This window comes from Varroa jacobsoni, unplaced genomic scaffold (assembly GCF_002532875.2).
Source record: "Varroa jacobsoni isolate VJ856 unplaced genomic scaffold, vjacob_1.0 scaffold_15, whole genome shotgun sequence".
Lineage (NCBI taxonomy): Eukaryota > Metazoa > Arthropoda > Arachnida > Mesostigmata > Varroidae > Varroa > Varroa jacobsoni.
The window spans coordinates 24636-49393 of NW_019212917.1; the positions used below are offsets into that span (position 1 = coordinate 24636).

General features: G+C 40.0%; 2 protein-coding genes across 6 annotated transcripts; one reads left to right on the forward strand and one right to left on the reverse strand.

The window, feature by feature from the left end:
* Positions 1-1945: 1945 nt before the first annotated feature.
* On the reverse strand, positions 1946-13538 carry LOC111268187 (cyclin-dependent kinase 10). Of its 3 annotated transcripts, none has more exons than XM_022847193.2 (11): positions 13043-13538; positions 10788-11056; positions 9505-9577; positions 7439-7510; positions 7095-7273; positions 6396-6501; positions 6123-6267; positions 4583-4706; positions 4123-4277; positions 3669-3721; positions 1946-3424 (listed from the first exon to the last, which is right to left on the reverse strand). In XM_022847193.2, the coding sequence occupies exons 2-11, from the start codon at positions 10905-10907 to the stop codon at positions 3348-3350; spliced, it is 1104 nt and encodes a 367-aa protein (XP_022702928.1). In that variant the 5' UTR covers positions 10908-11056; positions 13043-13538; the 3' UTR covers positions 1946-3347. The 3 variants fall into 3 exon arrangements, with proteins under 3 accessions (XP_022702928.1, XP_022702863.1, XP_086827895.1); XM_022847128.2 differs by having other exon boundaries at positions 7095-7276; XM_086971769.1 differs by lacking the exons at positions 9505-9577; positions 10788-11056; positions 13043-13538 and adding an exon at positions 8426-8629 and having other exon boundaries at positions 7095-7276.
* A 108-nt stretch (positions 13539-13646) lies between these two features.
* Positions 13647-19215, forward strand: LOC111267848 (protein kinase C-like 3). 3 transcript variants are annotated; one of them, XM_022846431.2, is made up of 7 exons: positions 13647-13723; positions 14397-14575; positions 14830-15064; positions 16121-16371; positions 16851-17070; positions 17427-17811; positions 18223-19215. In XM_022846431.2, the coding sequence occupies exons 3-7, from the start codon at positions 14905-14907 to the stop codon at positions 18614-18616; spliced, it is 1410 nt and encodes a 469-aa protein (XP_022702166.1). In that variant the 5' UTR covers positions 13647-13723; positions 14397-14575; positions 14830-14904; the 3' UTR covers positions 18617-19215. The 3 variants fall into 3 exon arrangements, with proteins under 3 accessions (XP_022702166.1, XP_022702481.1, XP_022702243.1); XM_022846746.2 differs by having other exon boundaries at positions 16193-16371; XM_022846508.2 differs by lacking the exons at positions 13647-13723; positions 14397-14575 and having other exon boundaries at positions 14699-15064.
* Positions 19216-24758: the final 5543 nt, after the last annotated feature.

The window sequence follows — 24758 nt, forward strand, 5'->3', positions numbered from 1 at the left end:
GCGTACAGTTAGTTCAGAAGGCGGTAATTTTTCTGTTTATGCGCAGAGTACGGACGTCAGTAACGGGTTCAATTCTTGAAAATGGTTTTCGAAATTATCAAGCGTCTACCTTTCAAGTGACTTCTAACCTCAGTCGGTATTTATTTTCATATTATTATTGCTTTTTAATCGTTTTTCAGTAATAAAAATAATCGCGTTTATTTCATTTATCTACTTATATTTTAGATTAAGCCTAGCTCCCGACCGAGAAGTCCCCGTTATAGAATAGTAGTAACGTGTTTGTCTGTTAAACTTAAGGACACGTAATAGGCTGAACTTGAGTTCGAGGCACAGGCTCAATTCGTGGTGCAAGGAGTCAGCCCGCTAGAGTAGTGCCCAAAAGCCCAAGTGCTGGACATAAAATATGAAGGGCATAGTTGTTGTATCCAATGGCCAATTTGTGTGCAACTGCGTGCTTATAAGCTATTAGTTTTTCATATCGCAAATGCTTAATAGTAACTTTATTAAACATAATCAGATAATTAATTTTAGTTGGTGCAGTTTAAAACGGTGTTATGATTGGTTCTAATTAGGAACAGTCTAATTAGTTTTCTAATAGAAAAAAAAAGCTCTTTTTTTTGTTTCTGACATATATATACAGGATACAGACATATCGTATACAGGCTATGGCGATATTACACTATATAGTATAGTGTATATCATAAAAGCATATTTTAGCTAATCTCGTTATGCGTAACGAACTGCGCTAAACTTCAATTTTCTGTCCAGAGATATTTTTTATATATCCGCAAAATTCATAGATAAAAAGTTATTTCACTTTCTTATTACTATCATTACCAACATCATTATACATCTTATCGAGGAAGTTTAATAACCACACACATATTAGACCTAGCTAATAAAAGTAATTTTTTAACACATAAAAAAAAGAAAAAACATTTTTACAAAGTAGACTGGCATGACTTTGAGAAAATCGTTAGGGATCAAATCATCGAATGGCAGACTAGTTTCAAGACAAATTTCTAACTCAATTGTTTTCTTATACGATTCTGACATCTTTTGGTGAAACGCTGTCTTTGTCCTAGAAAAATAACTATTTCGTATAGCCTTTTTCCAGACAGATATGGGATATTTTCCATATGTTGCGTTTCAACTCTAAACAGATTTATTTTCCCTATGTCACCTTCTAAAATATTCTTCTATGCCATTCCAACAATAACAAATAAACTATGGCTAAAGTAAACGATCGATCGAATCAGTTGCTTGCATTTTTCATATTGTCCCAACACTCGACCCGATCTTCAATCGAGAACCCACCTCTGTCCCCGCTGGTAACGATTCAAAATTGCTCTCGTCAGCTAGATGTAACGTGCGTTTAGTTGTCATACTCTCTTGATCAATTTAGATGATAGTAATAATAATAATAATACTCTGTTCAGAATGTGCATCCTCTAACGCTCACCTTGACATACAGTCACAATCGAGTATCATCGCGATCTTACGCTTCCCTCTAAGACGTATCCCGCACGTCTGGCCGCAAGAACGCGTCGAACGCTGAACTTCTTCCGAAATCGACAATGCGATCTCGAGAGAAGTATGGCGGACGGAATAAATTCGAATCGAAGCTTGGCGCCAACAAGCGAGTTAGTACTGTATTGGGCAGGAACGTAGTGCTCTTCGACAGCAACGTTCATACCAATGACATACGCAGGTTGCCTTCTTAATAACAGATGAGATTACGCAAATTTTCTTATAGGTTTTTTGCAGTTCCGACCACCGTGGCTATTCTGTTAACTTGCTATGGCTCGACCAGATCAAATTCAGAGCAGTAATATACATATATAACGGTATCGAATAGCAAAGCGATCTTCGAAAATGTTTAGGTCTCGCCTAGGTTACGCTTGGACGCAGGACATCTAACGAGAAAGCAGAACGTGCACGATCGTTATTTTCACGCAGTTTTATTTCTCTATAAGGTACATGCACTAACGCGGTCTACTGATAACATAAGCGCACTGCGAATAGGGAGATCGAATGACTGTCCCGTTACCGTATCGAACATTGTAGAAGTAAGTTTCTGCTACAAGCACAGCAACGTCTAGAATATAAGTAAATCGATAGAGAGACACTTGCGATCCTTTATCGCTTGACACCCCATCAACGATTCTACACACGCCAGCTTCATCGTCAAGTGTAATCCGGGTATCCAGTAAATAGGGATCTTATTTTTTCTGTCTACACAATACAATTCACTTTTAAGAATATCTTCACTTCAGTAACCTAGTAGCCCTTGTCCCATTTTTCACTATTGGCCCTAAAGGTAATTTTTCTAAACATGCAAGAAGTATCTCATTGGACCATGCTAGTCATGTATATTGAACAAAGCGGGTAGTACGTTCCTTAACGCGTCATTGGTCTTTGAAGAAGTGTTGCTTGAGATCGTATTGTTATGAGACGATGATAGACAAAAATACATTACTTAACTGCAAACATTTTCTGGTTAACTCGATTGTTTGAAATGGGTTAGATAGATCGGGAATAGGAAAAGAGGTGACATACAATACAAGCTGATTTTCAGAAACGGTAGATAATTTTGTTTTTTACTTTCCGAAAAAATAGATCGCTCTACACAGACATGTTAGTTACTGATCCTAGGTAAAATGTTTCATATTGATTTCCTTACAAACGTGTCTTACACTTGCTCATTCGTGAAATCACATAATATCTTTTTCTTCCGATGACATATTATAGGTAAGCAACGTTTGTTGGAATTCTCTAGATGTTCGGGTGCTCTCGTAGCGAAGTCTGATACAGTCACAAAGGTTTTATCTTTTTAAACAAAGTTCTTGTTCCCAGTATACACAAGCAGGCTACGCGTACTGCTTCACAGTTCCAAGAGAGCTTGCTCCAACAACAACATGCGATCGGATCGATTAGGGGTATGTAGACATGATAAAGTAAATTCGCTCGTGAAAACTATTTAAAAAAGTAGAAAATTTTTCGTCAGCGTCGGCTAAAGCAGGATAGAGTTCTTCCACGCATTGATACCCTAATGATCTTCAATGGGTTCCTGAAGGCTTAGCAGTAGAAGAGTAGCGCTCGATGTTATCTAGAAACGACTGGTCTTGATGGTGTTGAGCTCACCTTTGAAAAGGATTTACTTGGCTAGTGACCTCATCAAACGGTAACAGCTAGTCTTGATATTTACAGATTTGGGCCGTATGCCCATTTAGCCACAGCCATTATTTCCGAGCAGCCGATGCTATTCATTTGTCGAGCAGAGTCCAATGTCGCTAAAAATTGCATTTTGGTCGTTTTACAGACGGTGATGTTTGCGAATGTGACCCCTAATCGGAACTAGTTTGAAGCAGACTCTTCCTTTCAAGATGTCGTCGGCCCAATGGAAGCTGGCTCGGTTCACATGCTGTGCGTGGGCGAAAGAATAGACGTTACAAAATTGCTCATTGGATTCATTGATACGTAAAAGGAGACCCAGAATTTTTTTTTTATAAAATCTCTGCGCAGACCTATCGCCACGATACGATACAGCATAGAAAAATAGCGCAGTATATTGAAACTAATCCAGCAGAGGGAAAGACGGTACTCCGTTCATGTTTTTCTACGTAAAGTGGACCTAGCTTGACAAACGCCTGTTGTCGTGCACTCACCAAATGGCTCTTCTTTAAACCACGCACTTCGAAAACAGTCTGCGGCAAATGCTCTGTAAAGACCCATGGGGTTAAATGCTTTAACACCTATATATGCTGCTAGTGACGAAAATTAGGATCTATTGGAAGAATTCTATCAGCACATGTGGATACGAAAAAGGACAAAATTTATTGAAACGTTCGTCGAACGTATGAGATTATATCGAAATGTACGCATCGAAACAAACGTGTCTTCCGTGCTAATTGCAGCCTAGAGTCCAGCCTATTAGCCCATGTCAAACAGGACGAAACACTTGATTGAATCCTAAAAGTGTGTGCCATCGGCTAGAATTAGTAGCGCGCTAACCTAGGTCCGGATAGGTTTGAAATTTCCATTTCAGCTAAGTCAGTTGGTATTTTGGTTCAATGGACATCAGTTGCTGATGACGTAACCTAGCAATTCTACATGAATAACCTGTTTTCCGGTGCGTAGCATAATAAAGATGTAAGCAGTCTTATTCCAGCTGCGGAAAGCCAAGCGAAGTTACGGCGTAAATTATTTAGAGACGGCTTACGTCCGCTCTTGAGCCGCAATTGCACTCCCGACGCAGTAAAAATACTGGTGACACCCTGGGAAAGCAACGTTCGTTCTGTTTTTAGTAGATGCTGAATTGCGGACTTTTATTTCAGTACCTAAGTATCTCCACTGTTTATGGAGATTTGAAGGTAGGGCTAAACTGGCATGGCCATTGGCTATTTGAGTCGGCTAATTATACTTAAAAATGGAACGACCGTAATGTCACCCTCCGGCGTCGTTGCTACTGAGCGTCCTCTGATTGATCGTTTAAAAAGATATTTTCAACTGTGCCTGTTTCGTTAGACTCGTATCAACTGGACATCATAGTGTTATTATAGTTACTAAAATTATAACGTACTGGCCACACATTTTCGTCAGGCGACCCAATAAGCTGGGTAATAAGCTCGATCTGCTGGAGCTCCGTTTTTCCAGGTAGAAGGGGCCGCTTCTGCAGGAGTTCGCCCATAATGCAACCGGCTGACCTGTTGTTTATATACACCATTCAATAGAAGCGCGTCACTAAAAAGAAATCTCTACTGTTGCAGTGGTTCATTTTTTTACTCTGCTTAAGCGTGCTACTAGAATACAATTCATTGTAACAATTTTTATAAAACGTAAGCGTATAACAACGGTTTTGATGAAAATACCTTTCAAAACGTTCTAGACCTAGGCGAAGGTCACAGGGACGGCAGGCCCTAGTATTAGTTGCCTATTGCCGCCTGATTTCGTTCTCTTGTTTCACTTTTGGTTTGGAAGATCGTATTTCGGTGGACTAGTATATTAGCCAATGTTTTCTACCAATTTAACGGAAACTTTAGAAAACGGATATAATTTATCCCAGAAGATACAGACACTTCAGATATTTTTCACAACAATATTTTTCAACACACTTTGACCCTTCACACTTTTTCAAACGAGTCGATAATGGCAGTGATAAAGGCAAACAAGCCCGGTTACCCCCAGATCTTCGTTTGGAGAGACAGTGATTAGACTTGGTAATTAGTTAATCGATACGAATAGCACGGTTGATCCCGCCATGAATCAATCTTTGAGCACAACGACACTCGAAGAGCGTTATTCTTTTCCGTTTAGGGGTGACCTTTACCCTCAGGCGCCGGGGGCTCATTGAAACACAACTACGTTCTAGTTTGCGTAACGCGCGTCAGCGCAAAAGATATGCGATATTAGGCAAACAAAAATTTTGTGCTCATTAGATACCCGATGACCACACGATACTTCACAGCACACAGGCGACACCTTGCGCCTGCCGCAAGCAAAATTCGAATGAAAATAGAAACGATGAATAAGCACGAGCACGCCTTCGTATGATATCGCCAAACGGGCGTTTAGGGTCCACAGCTATAAGGCGTAAAACAAGAGATCGTCGCCGCAAACGTTTAATATGAGAGAAAATATCTTTACTAACTGATTCTGGCTTCGGAGAAATGGAGCCTAAAAATAAAAGTGTTTGTATAGATTAGATGAAAATCATCTTTTGTTTCCACTATATATTTGTGCGACAACGAAAAAGAGAAAGATTTACCTTGAAGCTCGCGTTTTATGATCTACGCAACAATGTATTGACACTAGTTGTTCAATGACCGCGTAGCTCAGCACGTGACAAACTATCGTTCAACGTTCTATAATAGTTGAAGGTCCTATGACGTATCATCAGTCGATTGTAAGAGGCTGGCGAAAAGCGGTCAGATTGTCAAAACTTTGACCCAGAAGTTTGGAGGCTTTCTAAGGTTGCTTCCATCTATATAATACAAAAGTTGCACTTACTCATAAATCAAATAGAGAATCTTCCTATTTATAATAGTCATGAAGGTAGCCTAGGAGTAAGTAAAAATACACAGCTTAATTAAATATGAGTTAATTGCAATATAACAGCATACCACATATCAACAGCAGTAGTATGTTGTGGGACCTGGAACAAGATTTCCGGCGGACGGTACCACAGTGTGACAACATCGTTAGGGGTCCAACATTTGTCTCTAAGGCAATCCTTCGATAATCCAAAGTCCGCGATTTTGACTTCACCTGATAAGAGGCAAACACCCATAGCAAGATTGGAATAACCTCAATTCGTTAAACTAAACAAATGAACAAAGAATAAATCGACCCATCTAAGTATTCTGTTCCTTTCTAATAAAGATCTATAGGCCAACCTGTATGGGATACGAGGACATTAGACGCTTTGAGATCGCGGTGCACGATTCCCAATGCGTGAAGGCTTTCTAGACCTCTAAAAAGCTGCCACATGATGCATTTCACCTGGAAATAGTTCATTTTAAAGGAACTGCTAATGAAGGAATATGTTTCCTGCGAACATGTTTTTATTAGGCTTTTATTTTAACTCATTATAAAACGATCGTGGTTTACCCTTTTTCCTCTGAATTAATTACGACATACAATTATAGTATAGATCAACAGCTGCGCAATTTTACGACCTTGTCGTTCCACCAGTTCTATAGAACGGAGTTACAGCGAGATAAAAGAAATGTCTAGCAGCATTACTCTATGATAGGACTACCAGTATCTCGTTCTTGCGTTCCCTGTTTTCGCCATAAGGCCAAAAAAACACCCTGAGTTTTTTTTACTGCTGGAAGTGCCTAAGCCCATGATAAATAGGAATCTCGCGCTATGTCTACCAGAGCGTCAGATATAATTTTTGAACGAAATTATGACTTTTCAGCGAATTTACGCTTCTTCAGCGCAGAAGCAATCGCCCAAAAAAAGCCTATTTCGAGAGATGTGCAAATATTCTTGTATTTATAAAGAGTATAAATAAAAACAAATTGTCAGCATTCGAAACTTAAACTTGTTGTTCAGAGCATACAGTTATAAACGAATTCAGGTTTCATTACCTGCGGTTCGCTGAGAGGCGTCTGAAGATTATCAACCATCTGGCCAAGATCTGTCAAACACTCTTCAAAGGAAACGAATATAGAGCTCGAACTGAGAACGAGGTTTCGTAGATGAAGAATATTTGGATGATGCAATCTAGCCAAACCAAGAATCTCTCGAACTCCAGAAATGAGAGTGTCTTCTACGACAAACCAAGAAGGCTGTGTTAGGTCAAATATCATAAGGATTTTTTTTAGATATCCAATATACACTTTATTTATATATATAATATTGTATCTACGTAACAATGATTAGCTACTAATGGAAACTAACGTCATGCGAGAAAAACCTCTAATTACTGCACCAGTTATATCGTGCGAATAGCAGATACGTTTCATAGCGATCACATCGCCGGTTTCCTTATCGCGCACTCGATCTGCAAAGATGCGTCACGTTACGAATGTGTAATTCCATGGCCAGGAGCAGGTATAACGCTTAATAAAAACCGCTGTATCTGTTTCTCGAGTGGCAGTGAATATTTATTTATGTTACTAGTTGTCCAAACAAATCGTACAATTACAGTAAAACGACGTCACATGCCTAACACAAATATATAATAAATTTAAAAATTCGATGAGAGTTTTGCATGGTCCATTTACGGACAGCACCGTATGATGCCGTAAAAATAATAGCTTTTTAGTATATTCTGAACTGAGTTAAATTAATCAGTACTTTTTTCTTATCATGCTGTGCGTATTCGGCAGTGGGAGCAGTATACAGATCTTCTACGGCAAATGCCATGAAACGTAACCGGGCACGAATCTCTAATAATTGTATTATAATATCGCTATTATATCGATCAAAGTAGGAATGATCTTGTGTAACAAATAGCCCACTGCATGTCAGATTGCTTTTTACCAAAGGTCCCCTTGATCTAGCTAACTCGTTTCATTGCATTCGATTTTATCATAGAACGTTTGTTGCAGAGAAAACGTCATTTTCTCAAATGGGTTTACCACTAGGCGACACTCAGCCATTGCGTGCAAACATCCCGCGTGAAGAAAAAAGCCTTACCCAAATAGTATCAGAGACCAACTGTTCGCCCGCCTATAAAACGCACCCTCACTGTTATCCTCAGTCATGCAGCGATAGAAGCGTAGCCATTTATTTATGCTACACAACACCAATTCGAAATGTGAACTACGCAGTGGTTTAACGTTTCCTGCCGCATCATTCGGTATAATGACCATATACGACGATCCCTGTGTTGAAGACACAGCAAGCGTCTGTGCGTTTATTGGTAAAATACGTCCAACTTGTGTTTCCTTGTTTCTAATGCCCAATCTTTTACCTGATTTAAAGGTACAACTTCGCATGATTCGATGAAAATGTAAAAAATAGTTCAGCAAATAAGTGTCTCGAGTGGTAAGTTCAACGCGGTTACAATAGGTAAGCATTGCTTTAAACAGGTGGCGCCTCCTAGCACAAAACGAAGCGTTTTCGAAGCACAAAATACATGAAAACGAAAACCAATAATTAAGTAGCTGGTCTGGCGTGGAAATTTTACCCTAAAGAGATGATACGCAGGATGATAGGATAAAACGATAAATCCCTGTCATAGCTTAGTGGGTGACGTACTTGTCTGCTATGTTAGAGATACGTCGCGGTTTAATTTCGAAACCGAGCATAGACATATTTCACTTTGCGCTGGGAGTCGTCTGTCTGAAGGAATGCCCAAAGACTATGGCGACGGACGTAAAACACGAAACAGAGAAAACAAAACGTGAACAATGAACATCAGTTGACTAAAAAGAACCCGCACCGAAACGTTGGTTACAGAGCGAGTAATAGGTTAGGCATAATCTAGATATGCGAGTACATAGGCTACCAAACAGATTTATGGCTGGCATATATTTTCTAGGATCAAGGTAAACTTTTCTTGAACAACTAAATAATAGATGAAAAATGCTAAATTCATTGCCACGATAAACGAATTATTTGATATTTTGGTATGACGATCTGGTTGCTACTTAAAACCTGACCAACGATGGAAGTACGGCACCTGTAATATGGCAAGCTGGAAAGACTTGGTATATCTGAAGCCTCAGAGCACAGATGTTCTTGAATATCGAAAATAACCCAATGTCTAACATGATCACCATAATACCTATATTATTTAGTATGCTTAGTATAGTCGGTGCTACCAATTAGCGTAACGCCCTTTACATCATGGAAGCAAATTGCAGACTGAATCACTTGCTAAATCAAAAGAGTACTTTAGCACCACAAATCCGTTTAAATAATTCATCTTTCCGATTTCTGAGCCCAAATACAAAGTCAATGTAAGTATATAGATACCTTTCAAGAAACCCAGTTTTTATCATATTCTAGTTAGCAGCTCTGAGAAAATATTCGAAATTTACTACTCACAAACCGCTCCGAAGCTTCCGTTACCGAGTTTACTTAGTTTCTCGTACTCCGCAGACGTTCGACATTTTTCCAGCTAAAATAGAGTAGGAATTGTTAAGGCAAATAGTTTCCGCGTGTAGCGCCATACGCTCTGCATTGATAAAGACATAACAGTCGATAGCCCCTTCACTTCATGTACTCGAGCAAGCATAATTCAATGCTAAACGCTACATAAGCCACAATTTTCTAATTTTATGGATTTATAATTTATTTATTTAATGGATTCCATAGCGAAGGCAATTGTACTACACATTATATTAGGTTGGAAGGAAGGTTCTCACGTTCTAAAAATTCATTTGCACTTTTCGATACGTTCTGTAGTATGCATTTCGTCGAGGCTAGATGGTTGCCCAAACAGCCCGAGACATTTGCCGTAGGCGCGGTGACGGCGTCATCTCTTAGGGGTGTCTGCTAGGTTTGAAGACGGTATCCGGGACCTAGAGTATGCTCCTCGTTTTGGCCGGCCGTCTGACTTTGATGACGACCATCTAAAAGCTCCTTGGATAGAAAACTGCCCACAAATAACTCGGGAAATAGTCTAAAATATCGGCTGCAGCCCCATGACTGCCGTTAACCTCTTCGAGTGTGGTGGCTCTTCGAGTCATGGGTTTGTGCAAGAACTTGAAATTTCTGTACCCAATGAACTTGGATGAGTCCAACAGGGAATTACTATGCATCTTCACGTCTCATCCGGTATGCGTCACTGGCAATATTAAGCGGTGTCCATATGTGAACAAAAACCAGAGGCCGCAGCTGCTGAAAAAATACCTTCCTTCTGCGCCTTATGTCTCTATGAGTACGTTACTTTTGTTTCCCAAACCATATGTGAAGATAACTATTGATAATTACACACAGAAATATACAAAAAGTTGCTTGAATAATGACAGTTATTATTATCATTACTACTACAGCCAAAGGTAGCAAGGATGAATGAAAGCTACCTAAGCCTTGAGTCACCTGTCTTAAATCATGTTAAAATGTATATGACTAATTATATGCTCTATATACAACAGACTGTATGTCGAATCAAAATGAAGTGAAAGGATTGTAGAAAGTGCTTAGTTGGTTCCTATGCTAACTTACTACAAGAGTCGTAAAGCTTTATAGTACCAACATTCGTTTATATTGCAAAGTGTTTTTACTCCATTATGTGTGTATGTACCCTTCAAATAAATTCACTGCTTTCCCTGTTAGCGAACGTGAGTGCGTAAACACTTTGTTAGAAGACTTCGTATTGTGCTTACGACAGCTCGAGGAAGAGATTGGAGCAGTTTGATAGAAAGGGGATGATGGTTAGCAAGAAGTTCGGCAAATGACAGCGGAACGGAGAACTCCTCGTCAGAATCCAGGATTAGACGGGCCATAATGTTTTATAGTGCAAGACTTGCCGCCCGTTAGATCTAAAACGGATGAAGTCCTTTTTCTTGAAAGCGATTGAATTACTCCAGTGTTTCACTTACACTTCACCTCTACAACGATAAAAATGTCCAGAAGCGACTCTGTCCGGGACAGCCTGAAAATAAGACCAGCTATTACATAAACATACATTCTAGGTAATATACAGCTTTTGCCTAAAATGCTTATTTTTTTTCCTGTACAGTCGTCTAATGTAGTATTATACCTATTTCGCAGGCCTGGCCTGTGATTCTAGGTAGTAAAAACACCATCTATCTATGTTTATCAAATCTGTTTTTCATTGATTTAAGCGCTTTTATCGATTGGCAAGATAATATGGATCATGTAAATAGATTGGTAATCGATATTATTATGTATCGAACGTAATATTGTTGATGATCTATTGGTTTTCACTGAGTTCGTTTTTATTGTCTGAATGTTGGGGGCAAAAGCGCTATGGAACGGCTGGGAATAATAGCACAATCTAGTTTCAGGACCGTCCCATGGGGCGTTACAATGTCGTACGTTGTTTGTTGTACTAACAATGGTCCGTTGTGAAAGCAAGGTTTTCATCCCTCAAAAATCATTGTAGCTAAATACATTGAAAATTATAGCAATGAACCCGGGTGACCATATTAAGATAGTTACGACCTTCCGCATCACTAAGAACCTAGGTCGCTCTCATTGTTTAGTTGTTGTACCACATGATCGGTGGATTTTCCATTGTGCTATAAATAAATGAATGGAATTTACATCTGCCTGAAATAAACTTGAACTTTATAGCAATGGCTAATTTTTTGGAGAATCAGGTGTCGATTCGAGTTATTTATATTAGATACTACATTACCTTATTAATACACATGTTGTGTACATGAATACGCACTGGAGGGCCAGCAAAGCCCTAAGTTTGAAGATTTTCGGGGCCCCCAGACGGACAGAATCACAGTGGACAAAACGTATCGACCATTTATTTTTAGCATTTTGCCTAGGTGAATATGGCATAAATTATTTGCCTTCTTTTAATATTTTACCCATTTTTTGGAATAACAAATGAAGGAGGGAGGGGGGAAGGAGAGAAGAACGATAATCAATTGCCAGCAGCTTTTGCATTTATTATTTCAACCAACTTTTGTCTGTCAGAGACCTGCCTTTCCTAATATGCAAATAGTAGCTAATTCTATTAATATAACGGTAATAGTATTTTGGCTTTACAGCATAGAAAAAACAGAACTGACGTTTTATCAAAACGTTCAAAGCTTAACTAGTAAACTTTTATCTTGACTTTGGGACAACGTCGCGCGTTTATATAACACTTACGCCAGTCGGACCGAATTTGTTAGAAGATCTCTTCAAATCAAAATGTACATTAAAGAGATAAAAAAGAGGTTGAGAATTTACTAGTTTATGCCAGTCGTGATTTATGGCTGAATCGTTGCTTTCACGTCGAACCCTTCGAAGAGGTGATTTCTGCCACGATATAAGGTGTGGATGACACCAGACAAATTCGTCCCCAAATCGGTCACGTAATTATGTAGCGGATCCCATCTCATTTCGAATTTATTCTTGTTAACATAATTAGAATACTGATTCACAGCTATTTAAAATAGTTAGGTATAGCGATACACGCATTGTTGATGTGAGTCCGTCTTGAGATATGCACTGGGACGATTTGAGCTAATTTAAAAGCCAATAAACTTCTCTACTTCAAAGTTATATCAGCAAGGAAACTGCGACGCAGCTATTACGATATCTTGTACGATATTCTGCACACACCACATATAGATCGACAAGTATATCGGTCACAAAAGCCCATTGATTTGATTGGTATTTCGATATACGTTACCGCTAAATGTATCTTACCCTATTCTTTTTTTGCTCTTATTTTGAGTTTAGTTAAGTAGTCCTTCAGATGAGTGATAGGTTTTTTTTTAGCACGGAACAAACCGTGTGCCTACTCTCCGAAATTAGACCATCCCTCAATAGGCTTCGTTAAGTTTAATAGGTGCGAACGCCTTGCTACTGCACCATCGCTGAGGACGTCATCGTCTACATCATCGTCTTCTATGAGCAAATTTGCAGTGACAAATGTGTAGTCAGTGCTTACCGTATTAGCTGGGTAATTTGGCGGAAACGCGATTTTCCTTGATGCGCGCTACGCCCACAATGGCACAAACAATGGCGCGGCACAAAAAGTCGAAGGAGGCACGATTTTTTTTCTTAAGCGTTCAAGTTCAACACTTTTACATTCCCAATATCCATGCAGAATGCTGCGTGAATCAGCAGCGCCGATAACTGTACTTCGTCTGGCAGTACCCCAACTAACTCACCTTAGTTAAAATGATTCTCTCCCGCTATATTTTTTTTGCTCGCTTCATCTAGGTATTTAGCACGGTCGTGATCAGTACTAGTCTAAGTCTTTGGTAATATCCCTTAGTTGATATATATATGTATGTATGTACTTGCAATGCTTCCCGTTAACGTTGCTCAAAGTCCGATGGGCAAATATGCTTGGTTTAGTTCCATTTGTGACCAGTGTACTACTACTACTGCTTGATTTTCTTTTGCATTGTGTAACGACGTTTCAAGTGAAATGAACCAAATGCTATTTGGTGCCGGCTTTTTTCATGAGCGGCCGTCTCTGTAGACGTAGTGGAGGGCCTCAAGCGAAAGAAAGGTCGCGGACCCTCGTACACGGTTGCTGCAGACGTAGAATAGGAAATATCAAAAAGGAGCAACGACAGCTACACACTCTGGGTGCCGCGTGACGATCGTTCTATACCAGACCGTAAGAATAAAACGCCGTAGATTTTAGGGGTACTGCTTGCTAGTTCCTATTATAATTTAAATTATTTAGTATAAGAGGAAATACGGAAGAAGACTCAATGCTCTTGGAAGGTGACAGGTTGTCTCATAAAGTATTGCCGAATATTTACTATTTCCGTAGATAAAAGTAATTGAATATAACTGCCTTCGGCCGTGCAATCTGACGGCAGATGGAAATCAAAATGTTGGCTTTACACAGATCTATTCCGTCGATAGAGTTTGTGTTTCCGTTACGATTTCTAGCGCTGGCGAATCCTCACACTCGTGTTCAGCCTCGTTTTCCACTGTAGTTGTGCTATGACAGTGAATTTTATGAACGCTTATGCTGTTTATTCGACTAGTCTAAAATCTACGAGCCGTTGTGATTTCAATCGAGGTGCAATTGACTCCTTGCGCAGCCAGTGCCGGAATAGGAAAGGCTCAGTTGTTTAGCCGTAGAAGGGCTTTTCATTGGAAAAGCACTTGTTTTCAACCTAAGTTACCTCTTCAGCTTTGAAGTCTATTAGCACGCAGTCAAAGACGGATCATTTTCTTTGACTGGTTGGTATCCCGAATCAATCCATATGTAGAGCCAACTGATTAGTGCCAGGAAGAATCCAGGGTCTCACGAGTGTCCCATTGGCTGTTCTGTCTAGGTGACCTCAAACCTAATCCGGCAGGAATTCATGAGCACGTTTGGGGGGCGCTTAATTTTTGATTCTCTGCATTAAACTAAAAGCGCTCCAGACGAGTGATGTGTAGCCACACATCAATCTAAAGGGAAATGCCCGTCCTTCGGTCTCGCGCGCAAGACAGCTTAGGGAAATACCCTGAGGTAATCAATCACCCTCGAAGGAACTCTTTTCGTGTACCGCTCTACATTTTACGATGGCTTGCAAATAGACATGCGAGGCTAGTAGATAATTCAGTTATAAGCGAGCTATTTACAACGATGTGAAATCATTTCACTTTCTAGACTACGACGATAACGGAGTGAATAGAGAGAGGTTAAATCATCTTGAAAGTCTGACGTGGTGATCACTTGAGTCAAATATCTAAATTGGTTTTTCGGCGTATGCTTAACCGCAGGGCAGACGACATCCGCGCGGAAAAGAAACAACACCGATTGGCCGCGATAATTAACGTTCAGAAGCGATAGGTGTAATGGTAGCCATTGAGCCTACCGATATCGAGCTAAGACTTCCAGCCCACACTAGGAAAATTCGCAAGAGTGTTTTTCCAAGCTGTGAGGGTGATCATATAGTGAAACAACGTAGAAAACACGAGTCGGAACGACAAAACCGTTCGAAGCGCACCAGCTCAAGTGAGTGCAACAATAACAAATCTACTACCGAACGTACACTTTAACTATAGTTTGAAACGGCACCGAGTTCCATGTTAAAGGGCGAATTAGATACACAGGTATATATATATATACTAGTTCATTTGTCTTATGTGCATGTACTGAAATATATGCTCATAAGACAAATGAATCTATACCTAGTTTCGCGCGTTGACTTCGTACTAATGGAAGGTAATTAAGCAAATAGGACGTATGTTTTAAGCATCGAAAGGAAAAGACCACAGCAGAGATTGAGCAGAATATTGCCAAAGCCGTAGCGACCTTGCAACGATAATTTAATTCAATGAAATTCGACAAGCCTCCAATTCCATGCTGCTATTAGAAATAGATAAAAGATTTGAATGTTTACACTACAAGCAGGTTCGGTGCCATTTTACCGCACGATACTGGTAAATGGTAACACGAAGCTTTTTTTTTGAAGAACTTTTCAGCTTAAGGAGCCTGGTAGATGTTTATATTTATGCCGGGGCACTTATTTTTGTTAATATGTGTATTGTTGGTTTGAATAGTTGAGAAATAGGAAAGTTGAGCCAGCTTTTCTAAATTTAGGTTCCGGTAAAAGATTGAGAATCTTTTACCGGAACCTAAATACGTGTACGAAACGCATGCAATAGGACAATCGCCTGAGTAGTTAGGTGCATTTTTTATTTCATGTATACACAATTGAGGTTAAGCTAAAATCAGTAAGTATCAAAAATCCGAGTAATGCAAATTTTTGTAAGTGGCCATTAAAGAAAATAGGTTTTCCTTGATATGATCTTCATTTTCAGCGCAACGTCTAAGACAAATGTCTTAATAAGCAGGTCAAAAATCCGACATTTGTAGTTCATAGCCGACAAAGATAGAATTGTTCTTACTCCAGCGATGGGTAACCGAACGACGATGGAAACTGAACTCATACAGCATAGATCTAGGACCTCAAATACCCAAATTTGCTTCGTAGGACATAACAGACCGCGTACTGTTAGAACCTCGGCAAATCAAATTTTCCCTGTCGGCTGTGATTGTTTTCAATAGAACGCCACATTGAGAAAGCTGCTAGGGCTAATCAGACGAAAATAGTCCCAACAGAAGAACTTCTATCCCCAGAGGCGGTACCGCATGAAGGGCCTATTCGGATCCCGAAAGTGGGCACCCTTGTACCAGACTCATTTTGGGCGAATCCCCTCTGCAAAAAAGCGTGCGTTTTTAAAGTCTGCAACGCGATCCAGGTTCGCGAAGCCATTGGGCAGGGCTCGTTTGGCACAGTGTTCAAAATCACCGTAGGAGTAAGTATCATTGGCAGTTTACTAGGACTACGAAAGTCTGAGCGAACCGAGGTGGTCTTTATCACCACTGTTTAACACCAAGGAGTTTACAACAATATATTTACTACAACAAATATTTACTGGATCGGTAACCGATGAGGAACTTTTTCTCTAGTTCCTCAGGTTTTATTAATGAATCAATACTTTGTGAAGCACTTCAGGTTTACTATCTCCGTTCTAACAAATTGTAACTAACAAGACCTAGTTGGTTCTGTACACTAACCGTTTATTTTAGGGACTTATCGATGCCCCACTATATGCTAATCTAGCCCATTCCAGGTGGTTTTCAGCGAAATGATAACTGTGTCGGGAGTTGCCGGTGATCCTGGGTGGCATCGTACGTAGATACTACACAGGCATGTTTGCTAGGCTATTCCTTCTTTCTTGAACTCAATGCACGGCTCTTAATGTCCGTTCAATTTAATATCATTCTATTGTAGAAGGATGTGGCAGCGTTGAAGTGTGTTCAGAAATCCGCGCAATCACAAGACCAACTTAAAGAACTTGACAAAGTTAAATGCGAGTTTAGCGTATGGCGTGCAGTGTCCGAGCATCCGAACGTTATCAGCTTGATTGCGTTTCTACAGACTGATAAAAATTGGTGTTTCGTTATGGAATTTGCGCCACTTGGAAGTCTCAGTCGCTACCTGAAGGACACCGGTACCGTAGCCAAAGTGTAACTTCCACAGAGCACTGTAACTTACCAATCCATTTAACATACCGGATTATATTTATCCCTGACACGAATAGAACTAAGCCTGAACTATCATTCTTCAATCTAGTCTGTCGTCGTTTATACATAGAATTGTTTCTGTTTCTATACTATACAATAACTAGTTTTTGTTTGTTCTAGCTGAGATAGTAGGGAAACGATGACCTAACAATAACAATAATAAAAAATAATAAAGATATTTTTCAATTGTAAAATGAACTCGTTCTGGTAAAAGTATTCAGCCACTACTTACATTTAAGCAAGCTCTGTTTCTACATAATTTGTATCTGCCTCTTGTTACTAGTTGGAGGTCCGCTTGAAATCGATCAATCTCGTCGATTGGCTGGTCAGCTTGCCCACGCAATCTACTGCGTCCACCAAATGGGTTTCCTGCATCGTGACATTAGCTGTTCGAATGTCCTACTTGTAAAGGCTTCTGATCATCCTACCCTGCTTGACGCAAAGTTGACCGATTTCGGCCTGAGTATGAAAGGCCATTCTTCATCCAATCGCTGCGGATCGCTGGCGTACATGTCACCAGAGGTTTTGGAGCGAACTACTTACAGTTCGGATGCGGACTGGTGGTCATATGGAATTGTTGTTTACTGTATGTTCGTTGGGAGAACCCCACTGTCGGTATTCGCGAGAAAGGAACACATTGAGCTCAGCTCACTGTCTCGAGGGATGAGGTATTTAATCGGTTCTATACTTCGTGAGGAGCTTTGTCCATGAAATGATGACACTGAAAGAAAAAGAACTCATTGTCACAGGTGTCGAGACGTGGGTTGAATTATGATTACCTGAATGGCGCATGTGTATGCTTATTGCATGCCTGTTGACTAAGAACCATAGGCACGACGCTGATCTTTTTTTTTGCTACTTATTTTTTAATGGGTGTTGACCTAACGCACTTATGCATCGTTCGGAGCATTTGCATCCGTACTCCCACGTAATCCCCCATTAAATGTGAAACTCACATTCATGTTGCTAAGAGAACACCTATTGAATCCGGGTAAGCGTTGGCACCTCTGGTTCACTTAGACAAAATTCAACTTACAAGTTTCCGGTATTCTTGTGTTCGTAACTTTCGGCGCGTACAGGTATGAACTGGCGAAGACTGTCACAATTCACATAAGCCGTCAACTGACGGCGGAACAACGGGCATTTCTCATCGATGTCCTTCAGGACAACCCCGCGGATCGCCTAGGCGTATGGCGTTTCTCCTATCCGGACGGAACCGTTAGCGATTCACTAGAACCGCTTCGTCAGCACAAGTTCTTAGCCGGTTTTAACTGGTCAGCTCTTACGCCTGTTGAAATAAAACTTAAACAACAACAACAGCTTCAAGGTGGGCACAGTGGTCCCCTCGATTCGAAAGAAGATATACGAGAGTTGGTCTTACCAAATATTTCGAGGCGATCACGGCGAGCTAAGGCTGAATTGTGCGCCACGGATACAATTCTCACGGTGGACAGTAGCAGCAGTTCTGTTTAGCGACGTGGATATCCGTAGAATGTGGTTCTATCATAATTAACCAGCGCTAAGCTGGCTCCCTGGATGGACTTCCAGGTATGCGACTTCTACAGTATTGCACAGAGATCGATGGATTTTAACTCAGTTTTCGCATCACGACACGGGTAGACATCATCTGGCGCGTCGACCTAAAAGCGCATTGTTCATCATTACGAATCGCCACGACGTCCCGGCTACGATTAGCCTACTTAGCGCCTGTCGAGATGAAGAAGGACAGCATAAATTGTTATTTGACGCTTGGGATCTCTGAGACATCTGAGAGCCAAATTCCTTCGCGATTCGGTCCGAACCATCATTCACTCGAATGGTCGGAAGACAGAAGCGAGTTGCAAGGTGGGGTACGCTCGTTGATATCAGTCTCTATTGGATTCTATATTCAGTTCACATATACACAAAATGGAAAAGGTACGTACTTGTTTCGGCGTAGCAAGCTGGACAAGGTCAACATGGTTTCTTTTTTACCTACAGATACACACACAAGCAGACGCCTTGACATCTTCACAACATAGATTGTAAATTCCAAAATACTTATTAATAAATAACACTAACGAAGCTTTAAATGGTATGTGTCTTAAATTCGCATGTTTGAGAACTAGCACTATTTAGTGCTACTATCATTAGCGTCACTTCGATCTGAGCTAATCTATACCGATAATTGATGTCATTTAACCGAAGTAGTTTAGGTGACCTTATAGGTTACCTATATATAGCCTAGGTGAAACCGTATAGAATTGCAGTATGTCCCCAATGCGATCTAACCGTGTGACGCGCTGTCTGAATAAGTTTGCTTTATTATATATTCGTCTATTCGATCCGTAACGAACTTTTCGAAAATGAAACGATACCATATTGTCACGCTGAAGCGAACCTCCTTCCAATCGAGATAGTATGGATATGGCTGCAAACGATTAACAATCTTCTTTCAGTGTTGATTACGCTGTGTTTGGCGATGGTTATTTCAATGAGGATACGGTTATCTTATTATATAATAAGGCATTGTAGTAATGTAGGCATCTGGACACAGTCCACCTGCAATTGCTAAAAGGTAAGTAGCGTTTCTGAACGAGTAAATAAACTAGCATGTTCCCTCTGTCTTTGTTCAGCTTTTATCGTCTAACGAAACAAGCATAGGGCATTTGAATTAGGAACAAATTGGTGAGAGGAGCTGCATACGTGAACGGATACGCGTTCCAGCCAGCTCATTGATTGAACAGATTTCCATGACACTCCACTAATGGACATAATGCTGACATGTAAGCCTATCAATTAACGTACGTCTGTAGAACGGGCATAATAAATATGGATAGAATGCTCTGTCTATATCACGTGTCATATATGATCTGTCTATATAATATCCACTCAGGCTAATTAAAGCAACTCTCAAAACGTATGTTCAGTATCGCTAGAAGGCATTGCTTTAAAGAGTTCAATTGCTGAAAAAGACAAGTCGTAATGAACTCGTAGAACATCAGTCTCTCAGTGGCTCGCTGAATCCTCTAAAGGCCTTGCTCATTCACACGTTAGAACGCGTTTTCCTCAACTACTAGTAGAGATGCAGGGTTAGTCACGCTGTTTTGCAGACGGACACCGTAGCGTAGGGTACCCGTCTTCCTATATTTAGGCCTCGGGATTAGGCCGCAAAGGGTTGATATCCGAAATAGATGACTGTTATCAAAGATGGTCCTATCTGTCTAAGGTTAATGAGGCCGTCGTCCCAACCAAGCTGAAAGATAGTTTAATTAGGACCGCCGCCGCAATTTCGGTTTCGCCTCACATTCAGTGGATACATGAAAACATGAAGATGCTCAATGTATTTTACATAGCCTTATGTGCACGGTAGGGTATTAGCATGGTAGGATTCACTATACGTAACTTTGTCTGCTGAAAGCTTTTTTTCTGTAACTCAACTCCTGATGTGTTTTCGTGGCGAGGTATAGTTATCCTGCTTCGGTGTTTCATCGGTAATTTTTCAGTTTTGATGTTATACTGGCTCTTAGGTGTCGTGAACAATATTGGGTTATAGATTCACTGTATATAATTGTTTTATCAATTCTTGTATATTTGATGTCGTGTTGAGCGCACTGTAGACTTTCGACATTGAGAGGACTCCTTTCGAGTTGAAGGACGAACGTTCCGGGTGAAAAAACAAAGCGCAATTTAGACGCGTTCTGTACTATGCATTTTGTCGAGGCCAAAATGCTGCTGAAACAACCTGGGGGACATTTGCTTGGTACGGTAAAGACAAAGATGAGTAGTTTGCAAGGTATGGGAATGGTGTGTGGGATCAAGAGGATGCCTCTCGCTCTGGCCGGCCGGCTGAGTCTTTTGCGCTTTTTTGCATGTTTGCAGTAAATTGTGACCCGCGATGGAAAATGGTATATGCATGTTAACATGCTGCAGAAATTTTGAACGGGTGGTTCTAGGAGAAAAGGCAAGGCCTAGGGTCTATCCAAATCTTAAAGTAGAATAGGTCTTAGTTCGATTGCTAAGGTCCAATTTCTTGCGGATTATTTTCTGAAAGCTGACAATTGGTAGGCATGTTTAGTTCAGTTGTTGTTTAATTCATCACTGGTGGCAGTGAGGTTATTCAAGAGAAAATAATGTCCACTTATGGCAATGCGAGACCATCGTAAGCGCCTGGGTTTTGAACAGGAAGTTTTACTACACTGTCCACACTTTCCGGACTATGCGCCGACCAATTTCCACATTTTCTGTTCACTGGATAGTCAGCTTTGCGGCCTTGTGTTTGATACGAATCAAAGGAAGCACAATGTGGGTGGTCAATTTCGAAATTAAACCCGCGACATTTTAAGCAGACGGAATCCATAATTTGGTTACAAAAGGTGAAGTTGTAAACAATGACGTACTATACATAACTTAGAAATATCGCAAGAATAACAAATAATGCATTTTCTATTTAGCTAACAAACGGGCGAGATCTTTTTCAGATTCATGTTTAAAAAAAACTGTGATCAACGTTCTTGTAATTGCGAATTCAACTCACAAGAAATGACCGCAAATTATCCTACCGTTATTTCTCAAAAAGAGATGTGGCAGATAATAGCAAATTTACTCAGCACTTGTTTTTAAGTATGTGATTGACGTATGGGATAGTGATCCTCCAGTGTCGTATGATGTTTCCTTTGTAACATAATAGTTATGATATGGCGTTTCTGTTTCCACGTCTTCTTTATGAAAAGCACCCTTTGGATAGCAAGCAGTTTTCCATAACATACTCGGCAATTAGCCTTGGTACAATCCCAGTTCTTGTTCAATGAGTCGATGTCCCCTCTCTACTGGCTGCAGCATCACTGGGGTAATCATACTTTATATCCAATGTTTGTCTTTATCGAATACTCGAAGATATAGATGTGAAATGATGAACGTGATTGGTAGCAGAGGCAGACTTGATGATCAGCTATGCAAGAGAGGACATTTCTGCTCGTAGGCTCTAGGTAAAACAAAAGCTTTCACTACCTAAACGGGAGCTAAGTTACGCTAAAAATAGTTATACGAATTCTCTATTTTACTTCGGAGTCGTCTCCTTTAATCCCCGGAATTATCCGAAACAAATATTCTATAGACATTAGGAATTCAGATCACACTGCCATTTCAACGTTTATCCCGTTCTTATTAAATATGCAAGCTTGTCTACCTGACTTTGACCGATAACTTATTTAGGTATGACGACGTATTCGTCTTGTTTAGACGTATTTAATAAGCAAACCTTTACTTTTCTCTTGATACACTTCGCTTAGAGCTTTCTGATATCAATGCAGGATTTAACAAGGCGAACTTTAAAACACAGCAACATTTTTACAATTTCTTTGCCTGTTCATAACGTGCCCGGCAGAGAAATTAGCTCGCTAACGATGATGTTATTAACTGTAACGTAATTTAAGTTATTGGGAGAGTTGCTGAACGGTTGATACGGATTTTATGGATAAAAAAATCCAATAAACTAAATAGCGGCCATCAGACATCTAAGCTCTTCTAATACAGAAAAAATTTCGAATATTCGTCGTCTATGATTTTGTTTAGCCGTCTTATTTGAAACCGTAGCACGTAATACATTCGGCGTGGGACGTTTTTTCTTGGCATTGTTAAGTAATTTTTCGTCAGTTCCATTCTCGATTTGAAGAATCAGGTTTTCCCTCTATTTTCCTAGCTCCTAGGAAACAAGCCAATATGATTAATGCTACGAATTGTCTTGAAGTTATAGGTACATAAATACATCATTTTTAAGCGACTTGTCCCTGCAATAAAGCATCTTGTTGCATCAGTTGAAGATTTGACCAGTAATGGAAAGGACATCTTTAAGTATTTATGAAACAGAAGCTGAGACATTTCTTAGCAAATATACCTGCAAATGACCTACTTTGCCGAAGAACAACCTTCAGCACACCCAAAAAAATTGTGCTCTATAAATTTAATTTTTCTTAATTAATGTAGATGTAAATTGATATTTTTGAATAGGTACTACGAATGTCCCCGATAACTATAGTTCAGTTAAAAAAAAGAACCAGCAACAAGTACTTGACTCAACGACTGGTAAGAAAATAGAATTAACGTCGTCACGTACTTGGAAGATTGTCTATTTTTCAGTTCTCTATTCCAGGTAACTGTCTGGTCACGAGCAAAAGAACGTCTTTGGTCGAAAATTGAACAAAAGCTCATTCTGTCTCGATGCCAGTTTAAAAAAGTGTTCACGCAAAAATGAACATAAGTCGCAAGCTGTACCCAAGTGAGCCAAGTGATATGAGAAGACGCAAAAAATCAATAATCAAGTTACGCTTTAACTGTAAAGAACATGGAAAAAGATTTCCAAAGTAATACATGCTCATTTGCAAAGCAGAGAAATCGTTTTGATGCTCGGTTTGCGGGAGATAGTTTTTGCGGACTAACAGGTCAAAAATCCATGAAACTGTCCATTGCTCACAGTAGCAAAGGCTTAATCGAATGCACACGTTGCGACAAGTTGTTTTTGGAGAATTGTGACATGAAGATCCGTGCAAAATGTCATCATAGTCAGCTGTGATGAATGAAGCATTTAGGTCGGATTTCGGTGCGATGACGGTAGGTTTGAACTGAAGCTGAGTCAAGCACCGAAAACATTTTTAACACCTTCGCGGAGTTAACATAGGCAAGCTCGTGCTAGAAACGACGATTTAGGCCCAATATGTGGAACAATATGAGCACTAAATCAAATTGCTGGTATAAAGGATTAAGTTTATTTATTGCAAATTTTTTTTCCTAAGATTTGTCTCACTCTGGAGGAAGCTATCATTTTCTAGAATTAAGTATTGTGAAGTCTATTTTGTGCTTTTTTGTTTTCTTTTCATTGCAATGCATGTCTAGGGCTGAGCATTATACATTGGTCTCCACCAGGAGTCGACCACGTTCGTTTTTCAAGGTGATAAGATTAACCTGAATGACAGTGCAGAAAGCAATTGCATCAATACAAAAGCTGACTGTTGAATATAGGTCCTGGGCTCTTTTTTATTGCGTAAGGCGGGCGTAGTCATTTACGTTGCGATTTAAAATAATAAGGACCTTAGCAAACTGTTATATTAACGAAATGCGGTGCTTCGAGCTTCAGCGGCACAAGAAATTAGTGTTGTCGAAAAATCGAACGGAAGAAAGTTGCTCTAAGGAACTCTGGCAACGAACGACTTACACACAGTGGCATAACAGCATACCGCGGGAGTTTTGCCTTAGGGGGGCTTGCTTTTATGTAAATCTTTTGTGCTAGATTATCATACTTTTCAAAGTCGTGCATTCTTTCATGATTTATTTGCTGCTTTCATACACCCAATAAAAAAAACTGTGCAAATTGGTTAGCTTTTCTCACTAGACTTGCGTTGTGTCTTAAGCTAAACTGGCGAAAATACAAGTCCGGCAATCAACTTGCCAACTAGGCAATATAGAGACGGCTTTGACGAAAATTTTTGCAAGTACACTTATATAGTTCATAAATACATAAAGGACTCATAACTTTACTATATCGACGAGTATCTTTGAAACGGAGGTACAGCGACTCTTTTGACCGGCTGGCTGGACCTGTTTCTTGTGCGTAGTAATCGACCACAGCAGAGCCGGCGAA